This window comes from Erpetoichthys calabaricus, chromosome 12 (assembly GCF_900747795.2).
Source record: "Erpetoichthys calabaricus chromosome 12, fErpCal1.3, whole genome shotgun sequence".
NCBI lineage: Eukaryota > Metazoa > Chordata > Cladistia > Polypteriformes > Polypteridae > Erpetoichthys > Erpetoichthys calabaricus.
Window position 1 is genome coordinate 58,686,093 of NC_041405.2, and position 16,410 is coordinate 58,702,502.

Consider the following 16,410-nt stretch of genomic DNA (forward strand, 5'->3'; position numbering starts at 1 on the left):
TGCATGTTCCCACCGGATCAGGGGTTGGCACTGTCCTCTAACTCTTTCTCCTCTTTCTCTGCAGAACAACTGACGATCCATCAACCTAAAACCGCTTCTGATCCCAGAAGACAACCTAACACCACGTCCTGTTTCGGTCCCAAAAACCCACCTACTCCTGATGTCATTTCTGGTCCCAAGATGCCACTCTGTTATTTCATCACTTAATTTTTCTGACTATATATGACAGCCATTTTGTCTGTTTCTTCTGTTCTGTTTTAGACTCCTGTTTGTAAAGATGTACTTCATATATTCACTGCAAGTATAAGGGGTGGATCACCAACTCTTTCATGTGATTTTTGTGTTTTCTTACATTTAATTAACTTATTTATGTCCATATCAAGGCACTACAAGTTGAACACATGGTTTTGCAAAACCCTAAACATCATAGTACAGGAATGTGGGGACCTCCCAGTAAGATATTAGCTGTCCACCAAGTTGCTAGAAGGCAGTGTTGAGCCCCATCATAGTATGGTTGAGCCCAGGTTACTCTTACATTTATGGCCTCCTAGATCTCTTTTAGGGGTGTCTCATGAGTGCACAAAGTCCACTATTTACATTGTACAATAAATATTTTTGGAAATATTATTGTATCACAGTGATTAGCTCTGCTCCCTCGTCGATTCAGAATCCTGTTTATCTCCAGGAACACCAGTTTTTCTCACATGCCAAATCTGTGCACATCTAAATTCACTCTTATAAGTGTGAATGAGGATATGTGTGTGAGTGATCTCTTCAGTGGATTGACACACTGTCTACAGCTGTTTTCTGACTTCTACCTGGTGTTGTTAGAATACTGTATATGCTTACACTGGAGAACCCAAAACTGAATTAAGCGGTTTCGAGAATGTTAACATATTTGAGATCCAGAATTATGTGTTTTCTGCACTTGTAATAGAAAATGAAGGGGGTAATGAATGGTGACATAAATCATCTTGTACAATGTCTAAATAACTGGTACTACATCTCATAATATAATTGAATAAATGGATGGTGATTACAAATATGACTGGAGTAAATATATAATTTAGGAAAGTATGCTTTTTTGTTGTACAGAGCATATCATGAGCATACCTGAAAGCAGTCTGGTGTTCCAGTTTTTTTCAAATTTAATTCTGTGTCTTAACTAATAATCAGTCTGTCAACTGCCCATAATTACAACTTTTATTTATTATTTATGTGTTAACTATGATATGCTGAAAAAAAACTGATACCTTTTTTGTATTAAAAATGCAAATATTTAAGGGATTCCTCCTCTACTCTAACAAAAGCATGTTTCTACAACTTGATAACTGCTTTCTTTCGGTTTCTATTTTGAGCATTACAATGAAAACCAGGCATGTCGAGGCTGTTTTGATTAATTTTTGCTGTGATTTGAAAAATACAGCAGGGTGGTACAGTTATGCCATCTTACCTTGTTTGCACCAGTTTAGTGCTGGTTTGAGGGGTTTCTCTGTGAAATAAGGATGTTCTCCAGAAATAACGGTTTTCATCCACTGTTCAAAGACATGCTGCCATGTTCTTTGCTGATTGCAAATTGATCTGGTTCGAGTGAGTGAAAGTGCATGTATACGTACAGAATTTAAATTTACCTGTAATACTATATTAGTCAATAATAAGTGAATAACTGAATAAATAGATTTGATAAAACACAAATATTCATCTATTCACGTATTTTTAATCTGTTTACACTGATAATGTTGGGTAGAGTGACAGAGTCACAAAATTCTTTTCTGACTCTTGTCTGATTCCAACACTTGAGTTTTAAGTGATTTAATATGTAGGACCACAAATTCTAAAGTGACATCTATAAGGTTTTTTAGTGGCTAAAAAATAATACAAACACGCCGATAAGACAACTACAAATGCACTTCAATTGAAACAAATCTTTTACAAGAATGTTAACATGACCAAGTTGGACGGAAGTGGCTGCCATGCTATTTAAGCAATAATTCAAAGCGATAACATTTTTACAGGAATTTTATATGTCACGTAACATTTCTCAAAGCTTACCATTAATTCTTTCCCCATGAGGCTGAAAAGGTCCCATATTTCCAGTATGATAAATTTTCAGTATTATAAAGTACTAGCCAGATTACCGGTCAAAAGATAATTTAATAATATTTGCTATTTTTTACCCTTCAGCTTTTAATACCTTCAGCACCTCTCCTCTGTATTCATGTGTGTTTAAACTTCTCTTCATTGGCGCTTCCTCTCTTGAATGCATTCCCATAAAGCCTGTTTCTCAAACTCTGTCTTCATTTTCAAGGCAGTTTTCTAATCTCCTGTCCACTTTTATACTTTCTGTCTTTGAAGGTGGCTCTCTCAGCGTGTGTCCTATGCATCTAACACTTGCACTTCCTCTTTCAAACACATCACCAAAGCCAAACTGACCAATCATATTGCTCGAAGGGACAATATACACACACACCTCCTTAGTGCTTTATTATATAGTAGATTAATTACCATGCATTCATTACAGAGCAGTATTATCTCCTATAAATGCTAGTTACAAACAGCATATTCTGTACTTACGTTGGAGTGGAAGTTTTAAAATTTCTGGAGTCAGAAGCTGATTATAACCAGAAAGCTAAACTCTCAGTATACAAAAGAGGTACTAACATCATTATTGATGCCTTAGGATTTCCAATTTTGTGCTTGTTGACTTTCATATAGCTTAACTGTCAATCACAAAACTGAGCAAAAAGACATTTGTTCTGAATTTCTCTCCTTTGATGAAACTGAGTGTTGTGTTTTTTTCTCTTGCAACATCAGATAAAAGACAGGGAGGTAGAATGCCAATTTGTATTCTTTTCTTATTTGATTCAGAAACAAAAATAAATAATATGAATGTACCAATACATGACACATATATGACATACATGACAAATATACATTCAATGTGTAAATACTTAGTGACATAAAATAGAGCCTATATCACTACTATACATAACACTGAGGGTGTAAGCAGATTGACACCTTGGATGAAATATGGATCCATCACTTTGAAATTGAGATTAAACAACAGTCAATGAAATAGCATCATCTAACTTCTCCTTGAAGTTGGATTTTAGGCTTATGTCTTCAGCAGGAAATGTCTTGGACACTGTATTTTTAGATGCAGAAGGTACAACAAGATAGTTATTATGTCATGTGTCTAAACTGTTACCTCAGATCTGAACATTTAAACTAAAGTTCAGGAACAGTTTAAGGAGAGTTCAACCTTATAAAAAAGTTGTTTAAATTCTGCTTTACCCTAAAAATGCACAATCAAATGTAAGTTTGAAAATATAGGAAGCAATCCAACTATTTACATCTCTTTGAAGCCTTCTGTGGGTTAAACTTTGCAAGTGATGATGTGGTTACTGAAGATGTGTGGTTACTGTGATGAAATTGCTATAATTTCAAAATTCAGACCGGTTATGGAAGAAAAATTAGACTCAGTGGTCATGTAGTCATTTATGGGTAATATAATTATTGCGCATAAAATGTTTTGGTATGCTTTCCACGTTATAATATTGCATCTATCTTAGACGTAGCACAAAGGTTTAATAAAAATCAGAAACTTGTTTAAGCATATCAGGAAAACCAGACAGGTAGAAGTTAACAACAAGGAACAAGAAGGTGGCTGACTGTCATGAATCAAGTAAGACTTGACATATGTCACGCACTCAGGAACTCAAGAAGTACTGAAAAATATTTTAGGGATCAAGAATGTAGTAGAAGTGAGACATTTATTTTGGGGTATGTAAGCTGGTTAATGCTCTCTGTTAAAACACTTAATTCCTTGTAGCCAATCAGAGTGTATGCAAGCTATTGAACCAATCAGAGTAAGCATTAATTCAGCACTGCTCAGCACTGTAAATTCAACTGTTATCTGCAAATATAGCTCTCTATCTTTACTTTGTGACCATTTCTTCTCAGGCTGCTGAGATGGAGTGTATCCCTCTTCACAATGTGAAATCAAAGACGCAATGGGCAAGCTTCCTCCATTCTGGTTATTCGAGGATATATAAACATATACATATGTTTAAGGTAATAATTTCTTCCACACTGGTACAAAAAGTTATAATTGTTGTCATTTCATTCTGGCGGAATGTCGATGACATTTGAAGGAGATTATACAGTAAAATGAGCATTGTGCCAAAAGCATTTAGTTATCCCGTAAGAATGCTCAAACAGGGCAAGAATAACTATCTGATTAATGGTGCTAATGAAAACTGCATGCAGTGCAGCACACCAGATGTGCAGCCTGAGCACCACTTGACTAGACTATATAAGGATGCTAAAAAAGGGACAGAATGAATGATCACTGTAATGGACTAGAACTGTGCCTTGCTTGGTAACACAAAATATGACTACGAGTTTTAAAATGTCATGCTGTGTATGCAACTATAATAATGACTTTCTTTCTCTTGCCTCAACTGATAGATAAGCAGCTTTCCCATCTGCACATCTCGAACATGTTACCAAAATGTATCAGATTTGACAGAATTCCCTAACATGATATGTCCTCTTGAATTTCCTAACTACTACATCTTGAGAGATTTACCTAAAATGTAGTTAAGAATCAATACTTTAATATAATTCATTGACTGAATACTAGACATTTCCCAGTACTGTACCTTGTTAAATATAAATACTGGGCCAATTGTTTTTATTTTCATCACAAAGAAGTTAATTTTCTTTACCAATATCCAAAAGCAATGATCAAGTAGCTCATACCTGTTCTGCTTCTCATGCTGCAACAGCTGAACAGCTACTTTCCGCAAATCAATAACTTCTTTCAGCTCATCTACCTCTTCCTCCTCCTCTTCAGTACATTGTTGTTCTTTAGGGGAACTACAAGTTAAATATAAAGTGATGAATTTTCATGCATAATAAACTTACATTACCTTGCAAATGAAGAAAAAAAGATATCTGCTATTGTAATCAAATTTTATCTATATTACAAAAAAATGCATTTTAATGAGTATCACAGTTTACTGTACTACTGATATTTCAGTTTTATTTTGTACTCTTAATGGCAGCCAGTTCTGGACAACATTGTTCTACTTTTTACTCATAATACATTAAGTTACAAAACCAGACTCTTGAACAGGACATGCTAAGTGCAATTTTTTTTTTTAAATAACAAACATCCTCTCGTGTCACCTTAAATATTAAAAAAATAACCATAAGAATGCATGCTTGCAACCCTGCCCTGCAATGCACATATACATATACATATATATACAATATAGAAAGCAAAAGTGTAGTTGACAAATGTAGTGAGCAACCTGCTAAATAAAATTAATGGAACAAACTGCCTTTCCTCCAGCAGTGTATTTAGTAAACATATGCAAGTAACAGCATTTAGGTGTCTTTGCTTATGCCTAGTTGTATATTTTAGTGCAGGTGGGTAAATACAGTGACCCTAAGGAAAATATGTGGCATCTCCTAATGCTATCCTAATAAGCCCTTAACACATACCCAAAAAACTGACCTAGACTGAAGTCTCACAGTTGAGTATGCAAAAGTTCATTTAACTTGTTTGGTCCTAAATGACCAGTAGTGATTGCCTGCATAACAAACTACCTTATACAGACAACAAACACAAAAGTTAGCACTGAAGGGATAAAGCAGACACACAATCGTGGGTGAATAATTTCTTCATGGTGCAGTGGAACCTCGGGTCAAGAACATCTTGGACCACGTACAAATCGGGTTACGATCAAAAAGTTTGCCAAACTTTTGAATCTGTTCACGACTACACACTTGGGTGACGAACAAGCCAGTTCCCCTTCCGGTTTGTACGCGCGATGATTTCCGCACGTGTTCAGTTTCTCCCTGTGCATTCCCTGTACAGCGAGCAAGCGTGCAAGAGAGAAAGCGTAAGCGAGCAAGCAAGAGGGAGAGAGAGAGAGAGAGCGCGAGAGCATGAGCAAGAGAGAGAGAGCGAGCGAGCAAGAGAGAGAGAGCCCAAGCAGGGGTGTTTTGGCTGACACTCGGTGAGGCAGAAGGAAGCGGTTGCTCCAGCTGAGCGATCAAGGAGCTGGAGTGACCAGAAGAAGTAAGTAAACATTTAGTTTACTATTACACTGTGCATTCTATGGTATATCTATCTAATTAACTATTTTTGTGCTTAAAAATCTTTAAACAAATATATATTTACATACAGCTCGTACGGTCCGGAACAGATTAATTGTATTTACATACAATCCTATGGGGGAAATTACTTCGGGTCATGACCAAATCAGGTTGCGACCAGAGTTTTGGAACGAATTACGGTTGTGACCCGAGGTTCCACTGTATCTTGTTGAACAAACAAACACTGCAATGTCTGTGGAGATAATAAACTTTAATTACAAGTACCAGAAACTTACACCAACTGTTACAGACTCAAATCAAATGAATGTTTTTATTATATAATAACTAGGGGGCTCTGCCCCCTGCTCACTTTGCTCGCCAACCCCCAGGTGGGCGCTCCACGCTAGCCACTTTGTGGCTCTGCCACTCGTGTATCGGGAAGTGGATGTACAATTTAAAAAGATTGTTATTTTCATGGGAATTGTTACATATGCATAATAGAACTAACTATTTTACATTACAGTGAGTAATTAACCATAGTATAAAATAGTAAAACATAATAAATTGAAAGAAAATTATGTTTCATGTTCCGTTAGAGGTATTTGTTGCATTACATGTTTTCATTTTAATTGGCTTTGAAATTAACACGCAAATATTTCTTAAACTTACACTTTTACTGCAAAAACTTCAGTAAAAACAATATTTGGAATGAACTTTTAGTCAGTATCGCACTGAATTTTGACTCCATGTTTGGACTTACATCGTGACAATGCAACATATAACTGCCCATGAGTTAATATCGATTTTTTCTCTCTAATAAATAAACCAACTTTTTTGAATATTTGTCCCTATGATTTGTTAATTGTCATAGCAAAAGCTATTCTAACGGGAAACTGTAAACGTTTTAATACGAATGGCATAACAAGATCTCTTTTGGTGTCTAATGTCATAAGCAGAAGATGTACTACATTACCTTTCTTGTCGCCTGTTAAAATTTTACGTGAGAATTGTTCAACCAATTTTGAATACAACTAATCTTGTCCTATTGCATAGTCCATCACTCATACATAAATTATGCAATAAAATTACAACACATACTTCTTTCAACAGTAATTCGGCCGGTAGAAGACCAGACGTTGTTAATGGTTGTCGATATTCTGCGGGATATTGTAAGTTGATGTTTTCATCTTCCACACCCTCACCACCAACTGTCAAGCATAGTCTATTGATACGCATTTAACCAATTTGCTGTGTAACCGATCGACAAATTTCGCATTAATTTGTTTGACTTAATCGTTTCTCTGTGCTAGGATTGCCCGTGTACTAATTTCTTCTGTTGATAATCCTTTGGGATGAAATTCTTCAATAAGATTTGGACAAAATAAGTTTTCTTTTATTGGGAACTGAAAGTGAGGAAAACATAAAAATGATAAGAGCTGAGAGTGCAGGAACTGTGTCTGACAAAAGCATTCACACGAATGAGAGGTAAGAGGATCGTGGGCGTGGGCCGTTAACCGGAAATGGTTGAGAGGAGGGTGGGACCCCATCTACCAACTTGAAAAAATCTCTTGGAAATAGTTTTGTCTCGTCTCAAGATTTTCTTTTATAATAGAGAGAACAGAATCATAGCTCACTACTCAAAGTGCTCCACAAAGGGAGGACCTAAGACTCAAACCTATGACCTCCTTGGCTGTGAGGTAGCTGCTCTTTGCACTGCACCACCTGTGCAGGGCTGCAAGAGGGCTGCATTTAAACTGTGTTACATGCTTGTCTATCAAATATAACCAGTTGAAAATGAAATGTGCAAATACACACATGCAAGGAAACGTCTTTATTTTTTTCCCAACTGATATTTGGACTTCAGTTTTCCACATTCATAGCCACAACTCATTTGAACGATTTAATTTTATTCAGTTTTATTCTTGAGTAAAAGCTATAACGTTTGTGAACGTGTTTATTTGATATTTGGACTTTAGTCTTTACACATTGTACACTTCACATCAACATTATGTCGTCATTACAATAACATATGAAAAAAATTTCTGTTTTAGCTTTGTGTACAATTTTTGTTGCCTCACACCTCGTGTCATCAGCACAGATTTAGAATGTGAGAATTTTGCTGTGTGATGGCTTCGGCTGGCTGAATGAAGAATGGGTGAGTGCAGCTGCATGCTGCTAATTGACACATTTACAAAACAAAAGCGCTTTTCAGCTGGCAATTAGCGCAGTGATAAAAAGCTGCAAGGAAAATGAAGGTGGTTCGGAATAGCAAAAAATTTTGTAGGCTTCAGGGATTCTAGTGTTAAAGGCCAGAAAACCTGAGGAAAAATAATACAAAAGTGTTTAGCCCTAAGATGTATACTATAAAAGTATAACTCTTGATTAGTGTCACCAACAAATCTTCAGTCTTTGTCTTATGTAACATTGTCTTGGCTTTTCTTTCATCCGGTTTAGGAGAAGTATGTATTACTTGGAAAAACAAGTTTCACAATTATGCAAATACACTGCTAAGTAATGAAAAGCTTCTAAATAACTGGCACCTTTTCAGCACTTCTTGTTCTTCTAATTAGTGTACTACACATAGACAACTTACCTGTCTATACCTGTGTTGCTGTGTAATTTCAGAAATGCAAATTTTATTAGTCACCTGAACACCTGAACCTAAACCTACATACAAAGTTATTCTACATTGAACACATTTGGCTAACCATCTTCCCATGTACAGTATACAATCACATACTTTATTTTCCAACAGAGTGTAAAAAAAGCTGATTTTCATATCTGAGTCTGTTGGATATGAGGCTGCTGTACCTGCCCATACACCACTATACAGTATGTGGGAGTGTGGCATCCCATAGTAATTAAGGGATTGGACTTTAACTCTGGGGACCTGGGTTCAAATCCTGCTATTGACATAGTGTGACCAATAGCAGGTCACTTCATCTGCCTGTGTTCCAACTGGAAAAACAAAAACAAATGTAACCAATTGTATCTCAAATGTTATGAGCCACCTTGGATAAAGGTGTCAACTAAATAAGCAAATAACAAAGTTTGATTGTATGATATAGAAATATGGTTTCTATAGAGCCTACTAATTTCATTATAACAAAAGGCTGAAAAGATGTCATATATGACAAATCCCTTGTACCAAATTGTCTGTAAAAATCATCCCAGATTTCAGAACATTGATCAAAACAAAATATATGTACTACAGTTTAACTTTAACAGTCATAAGTAACTTAGGTAACGGATAACTGATGTTTCTTAGAAAAACTAAAGACAAATTGCACATTTTATATTTTCAGATCAGCAGAGGGGTAAAATGAATTTGATATTTACATATTACTGCATAACAGACAGCTATTGCAGGGACTTTCCTCTTTCCTTAGGTCTTCCAGTCCATTTATCAGAACCAATTGATAAAAATAAATTTCAGGCATACAGTAATGTACTGAAATACATTTATGATATCTTCTACATATGATTTGCCTAACATGTACAGAAAGGAATATGTTTTCCTCTTCTTTGCATTTTTACAAATCCTACCTTGAGCCCTCTCTCCAATCTTCAGTCTCCTCAATTTGATGTGATTTGCTCAACACTCTTCCTAGCTCCTAAAAAAAGTAATAAGCAAGATTCTGTGATTGTTGAGCTCCTTACCATCTGATTATCACAAATTACATAAGAGTTCCAGTAATTTTCATTATTAGTTACATTTATAATTTGTTGAATTGCCCATTATTTTATTCAGTCTTTTAACAACTGTTTTAATTGTTCTATATGATAAGTGTTCATAATCATCAATTACAACCATAAAATAGACTTGCTATCTATTTTTTCCTATGGAACAGACACAGGACTATATAATCTAAATTAAGCATTTTACCATTTTAATAAACTTTATTTTCTCACTGACGGTAAAGGACCAAATAGCACATATTTTTTTAAACATTAAAAAATGGCAGCAATTATTTGAATGAACAATATGAAATACGACAATGTTTGATTAGTGTTTGGAATTTTTTCCACAGTAGGATGCTTATTTGTAAAAATGAAATATTTTTGTGTTTTTTAGACAGAATTCATCTTAATGTCACAGAACTCATTACATTTTAATGAAGAATATACAATAATTAAATAATAATACTCACACTGCAAAATTTTTCCCGTATAAGGAAGCTTATATGTAACAACTAGATATCATTGTGTTTGCTAACAATAGTATATTTAATCCACAAGTATAATTATGAACAATCAGCTTCAATACCTTCATACAAGACAAAAATGGTCCACTAAGTTGCACATCTCCAGGTTCTGATATAGGAGTGTCTTCCTCTGCATTAGGATCAATATAGTCATATGGCTCATGATCTTAAAAAAAGAAAGGAACAATATTTCCATTTGTGTTATTGTCAAATAAGTATATAAAAGCACATTTTACATTTTAGTTTAATGTTCTTCCTTTCCATAAAAATATTTCTTATTTAAAGCTACTGTTTTAAAAAACAACAATTCAAGTCATTTTATTCCCTTCTTCAACATACAAATACTCTTAACAGCAAAAAAGCAGATACAGTAGAACCTCGGTTCACAACCATAATTCGTTCCAACACTCTGGTCGTAAACCAATTTGGTCATGAACCGAAGTAATTTCCCCCATAGGATTGTATGTAAATACAATTAATCCGTTCCAGACCATACGAACTGTATGTAAATATATATTTTTTTTAAGTTTTTAAGCACAAATATAGTTAATTAAACCATAGAATGCACAGCATAATAGTAAACTAAATGTAAAAATATTGAATAACACTGAGAAAACCTTGAACAACAGAGAAAACTAACATTGCAAGAGTTCGCGCTATACTGTAGCCTTATGACCCGATCGTTGTAAATACTTTTTTTTTTTTTTCGAGTTTTAAGCACAGGGAAAAAAAGGAACATTTGAACAAATCCGAACTTTATTTAAAAACCAACCATAAACCACCAAGAAAGTAACATTGCAGGAGTTCACGCTAATAGCCTTACAACCCGATCGCTGTGTAAACCTTTTTTTTAATGAGTTTTAAGCACAGGAAAAAAAATGAACATTTGAAAAATCTGTAATTTAATAAACCACCAAGAAAAGTAACATTGCAACAAATCACGCTACGAACCACTCGCTATAAACACTTTTTTTTAATGAGTTTTAAGCACAGGGAAAAAACTGAACATTTGAAAAAAGAGAAAAGTAACATTGCAACAATTCACACTACAAACCGAAAAATTAACATTTGAAAAATCCATAATACAAAAACTAACCATAAACCATCAAGAAAACTAACCTTGCATGAGTCGAGTTCTGGCATGAAGTGAGGAGGAACTGGGTGGAGAACAATCCGGTCTCGTCGCAGTTGAAGACTTGTTGCGGGATATAGCCTTCGTCCTCCACTAATTTTGTGAAATTTTTCACGAATTCTTTCGCAGCTTCAGCGTCGGAACTAGCAGCCTCTCCATGCCTTACCACACTATGAATGCCACTTCTCTTGCAAAACTTTTCAAACCATCCTCTACTGGCTTTAAATTCCTCACTTTCGCCACTCGTAGAAGGATAGTTTTGCAGCAAATCGCCATGAATCTTCCTGGCTTTCTCGCATAACATTGCCTCGCTTACGCTATCCCCTGCAAGTTGCTTCTCGTTCAGCCACACTAGCAACAGTTTTTCCACCTCTTCCAGCACTTGAGGCCTCTGCCTGGTTAACGCTGTAACTCCTTTTGCAACATCAGCTGCTTTAATAGATTCTTTCTGCTTTAGAATAGTCGAAATCGTAGATTTTGACTTCTTGTACTCGGCGGCAAGATCAGTAACACGAACGCCACGCTCATACTTTTCAATAATTTCTTTCTTTACTTCGATTTCAATTTTCTGCAAAACTTTCTTCTCACCACTCTTCACTTGCTTAGAAGCCATGGTTAACTGCAAAAGCACACGAAATACTGTAGAGCACAAAGAGTTCACAGGTAAAGCACGCACGTCTGACTGAGAACAATGAACAGGGAGAGGCTGAACACGTGCTTAAATACAGTAATCAGCGCGTACGAACCTGAAGGAAAATGAAATAAGAGCACAAAGAGTTCACAGCGAAAGCACGCACGCAAGTGCAAGCACGCACATTTGACAGAGAACAATGCAACACGTGCGGAAATTATCGTCGCGCACAAACCGAAAGAGAAACTGGCTTGTTCATATACCGAGTGTGTGGCCGTGAACCGAGGCAAAAGTTTGGCAAACTTTTTGGTCGTAAACCGATTTGTACGTGTACTGAGACGTTTGTGAACCGAGGTTCCACTGTATTCTAGAATAACCATCTGTAAAATGATAGTAATGCAGGATGGCATCTGATTATTTTGTTTATTTATTTTTTCCTGTGTTATAAGATCGTCAACTGTTTTCAATCAGAAAACAGTGTTATACAAAGTAGACATGGCAAATTTTAAGATAATTATTTATTTGTATAATGCTATTGCCATATGGATTGTGAAAGGCTAATAGAAGAAAGATGCTAAGTGCAATATAAGTTTGCTACAGTAAAGTGGCATTGCTTAAAGATATTACAGATCTAAAAAACATGCTGTTAGGTGAACTAGCATCTCTAAAATTTCATCTAAGAAAACCTGAGTGGGTCTGTGTTTAACTGTAATATGTTACATTCAGAAGCAGTGATCAATTTGCAAGATGAAATGTGATACTTAAGTATCAAATGAATCCAAAAATAACTGCAGCGAAACAATTTATTATTCCAGAATGGTACATCAAGTGGCAGTAGTCAATATCAAATGAAACCCCAATGGCTGATAATACAAGTTGCTTTGCATTACTGCATGCAGTCATACAGTTGTTAAATGATAATCCATGGGACATCAATGATTATGCTATGTTGTTTCAGGAGGGCTTTGTCTTTGGACGAAGTGTAAAACAAATACAGTAGGTGTTCTATAATGTGTTATACATTATACTTTGACTACATTTTGTGTAGAAAGGCTTTTCATCACAAAAAACTTGATATTTCCTCTCCACGCAACTACTGCAAAGTACTGTTGAATCATAAATTGAAGATCACCAAAGGTCTTTATTTTGTAATCAAACTTAGCAATTCTTTCCATGTTCTCTAAGTGAAGAAATACATATTAACATTTAGGCGATATATTCCTTTAATCAACTTCCATTTGAGCCCCTGTGTTCTTCTTGAAGTGTTAATTTTACAGTAATAGCTCTAATCCATTCTAACTGACATCTTTGTAACATTAAAGATTTCTATCAAGTCAAATATTTACAAAAATAAGAATATTTACCTCCTCCAGTTATTAAAGAAGTCCTGGAATTAGTCTTCTTTAGCACAGTTTGTCTTTTTTATAAAAAGGAAAAGAAAACTACAGACAGTATTCTACATATGGCACTGTACGTAGTCTACTGGAGGAACTGCTACATTAATACAGCAATTGTGTATCACAGTACATCAGGATGACCACCAAACCCCACAGAGACCCTATCTAACTCTCAGTTGTTGGTGAATGCATTGTTAATGCACCCCTGGAAGGCTACAGCTGCAATATATTACCATAATAGACTTGCAAACATAACCTTTTTTAATACTTGGGGCCTCTTGTATAAAACCTTGCTTAGACTCCATACTAAAATTTTGCTTATGCTACTAGGCAAAAACAGAGTATACACAATAAAAATCAGATTTATAAAACCATACATACACCAAGTCCCACATTAAGTTCCTATATAAACCTCAAATGAAATTAAAGCTAAGAGCTTGTGCACATGCTTTTAGCCACTTCTCGTCACTCTAACCAGTAACCATGTATGGCTTTAAAAAAACACCATTTTTAAATATTCATGACCTAATCATCATATAAATTTGGCCATGTTCCTCAAGTTTACTTTCAAACCATGGAAGAATACAGAAAACAAAGTGAATGTGAACTTGAAGTATTTGTGACATTTGGAGGGGTTTAATGATTAGCCTGGTGAAATATGTTACTAAAATAAATCTCAATGAAAATTTTTTCCTAAATTTTTAAAGCCACAGTTAATGTAAATATGTTAATAATCAACAACTTATGTGCACAGTGATGCAGTGGTCAAGTGAAGTGGTAGCACTTCTGCCTTGTAATAAGGAGTCTGGGAGTCACTGTCCCAGGTACTCCCTGTGTGGAGTTTGCATGTTGGTCCACGAGAGTTTGCTCTGGTACAAAGATGGGTTGGGTAGACAGGAGATGCAAAATCGTCCCCTCATGTATGTGTGTGTGTTTGTTTGCCCTGCAATGGGTTGGCACCCTGTCCAGAGATTATTCCTTCCTGCATCTGTAGGCTCTAGCGGCCCCTTACCCTGGATAAGTAGGTTTTGAGGATGGATGGATGAATGGATACTATAATCTGTCATGCCCAAAGCAACTTTCACTTGAATGTCGCCAATCTTTAACAGATAGAGAAATACAATTACAAGTTAGTTCACTGCTTCAGATTTATCTTGAGAGGTTACTTGTTGAGGAGTATGTTGTATACAGCATTTTCCTCTTTTACATGCCCAAAGACTGCTGTCAGCAAAATAGATCTGCCTGCCTGTACAAACAGCAGAGTGTCAGTCTGAGCAAATCACATGACACACATTCCCTTGTTGCAAAATATAGAAAAAATGTGATGTGTTTCTTTGATGAAGCAAATAAATAACAGAAAAAGCTTCAACTCTGAAATCTAGTAACTAAGTTGCACCCAATTATAATGCTATGCTAACATTTTCTATCTTAAAGTGAGATAATATTTATTTTGTCACAATTAAAATATGCAGGCAAACAAACCCTAACACATTGTTTTCTGTCATTTGATATCTTTGCATGTTCTGCCCCACATCTTGTTAGTTAAGACTGTTATTTGTTGAACTGTGCTCCCCCTTAATCTTGTCATTTATTAACACACCAGTCAGTCACGTCCCACACTCTCAGTGGCGCTATAAAAGTCTATGAAACTCACGTAAAGCACGTAGGTCCCATAATAAACATCTGAATACAATACATCCATGTCTCTCACGTAGGCACCCCTTTATCTCTTGTTTTGGTCACGTCCAAAACGTATCCTTAGCGTATATAAACCCCTGGGTCTGGTTAGTTGTGCTATGCAGCAATTTGAACCTCTGTCTACGCGCTTCTCTTTGTCTTGATCCAACCGTGGAAACCACTCACCTTGTAAGTGTCTTTTAAAGCTTTACTGTTTAATGTACACTGTCTGCTATGTACTGCATTGCTTTGTAAATCATTCATTAACGTCTTTGATTGTACACCTGTAAATGACATTTATGTTTCTTTTGTCTATATTTCAGTTTACAACGAGGTACGTCCAGTAAAAGCCTTCAAGAAAGCTCGCTCACCCCTTGTCGTTCTTTATGTGGATGTGCCGAGTTGTTTAAGCTCTCTGTGGCCGCGTTGCACGGACAGCGCGGAGTGAGGCAGAAAATTGCACTTTATATGCGAACACACCTAAAAAGATTTCAAAAGTGAATTTAACACGTGTCCAATGATAGCTTGCCCCTTTAATTCCACGACATGCACACTTGCAGTTTACTAATAAATGTTTCTATCTAGTATATGCAGATCTTTAAAAATGTGTTACTGTACAGTAACCTAATACAAGTGGTGATAACACAGTTGCTTTTGAAATACTCTACCTTTGTCAGACTTTGTTCCAATGGAATTACTGTCAGTTTTCACCTGGTCACGTGTGGTTTCTGATACCTGAGAATGTAGACTGATTGTGTCATCATCTGATGGCTGAAAACAAAATCAGGTGTAAAAAGCTTCATATAATATTCACAAGCAAAATATAACACCATATTTAAAAAAACACTTTAAGAAATACTAAATGAAAACTAGTTATTATTCATCATTATAACCTCTGATATTCATTTTCATTAACACTAAAAGAAAACTCTGTAAAATCAAAAGATGTGGGTCATCACAGAGAGCTATCACAGACGAGAAATCAATGAACACTACTGTATACGATCCACAAATATATCTGGTTTCAAAACGTTGTACATGCATTTAAAGAAACAGAGTTATAATGAAGCTTAACATCTGTTAATACAATTAAAATATGCCACTAATTGTTAAATATAAAGCACAACAGCACATACTATGCAAGGAAAAAACATTATTGCAGTAACACTGGGGAATAGCTGTCTTCTAGGGTTCACTGACACCATGTGAAACTTGAATTTATTTGAACATTTTTGCTATAAAATTACTGCATTACATTCC

The 16,410-nt window shown here is 35.6% G+C and overlaps 1 protein-coding gene across 2 annotated transcripts in view; it reads right to left on the reverse strand.

The window, feature by feature from the left end:
* lrch2 (leucine-rich repeats and calponin homology (CH) domain containing 2) overlaps positions 1 to 16,410 on the reverse strand; it is a 212,949-nt gene that overhangs the window by 40,582 nt on the left and 155,957 nt on the right. For both annotated transcript variants that reach the window (XM_051934686.1, XM_028815629.2), the window contains exons 8-11: positions 15,819 to 15,921; positions 10,376 to 10,479; positions 9,655 to 9,722; positions 4,765 to 4,881 (exon numbers count right to left, since the gene is read on the reverse strand). In XM_051934686.1, the coding sequence (XP_051790646.1) occupies positions 4,765 to 4,881; positions 9,655 to 9,722; positions 10,376 to 10,479; positions 15,819 to 15,921 (392 nt within the window). The remainder of the gene's footprint in view (positions 1 to 4,764; positions 4,882 to 9,654; positions 9,723 to 10,375; positions 10,480 to 15,818; positions 15,922 to 16,410) is intronic.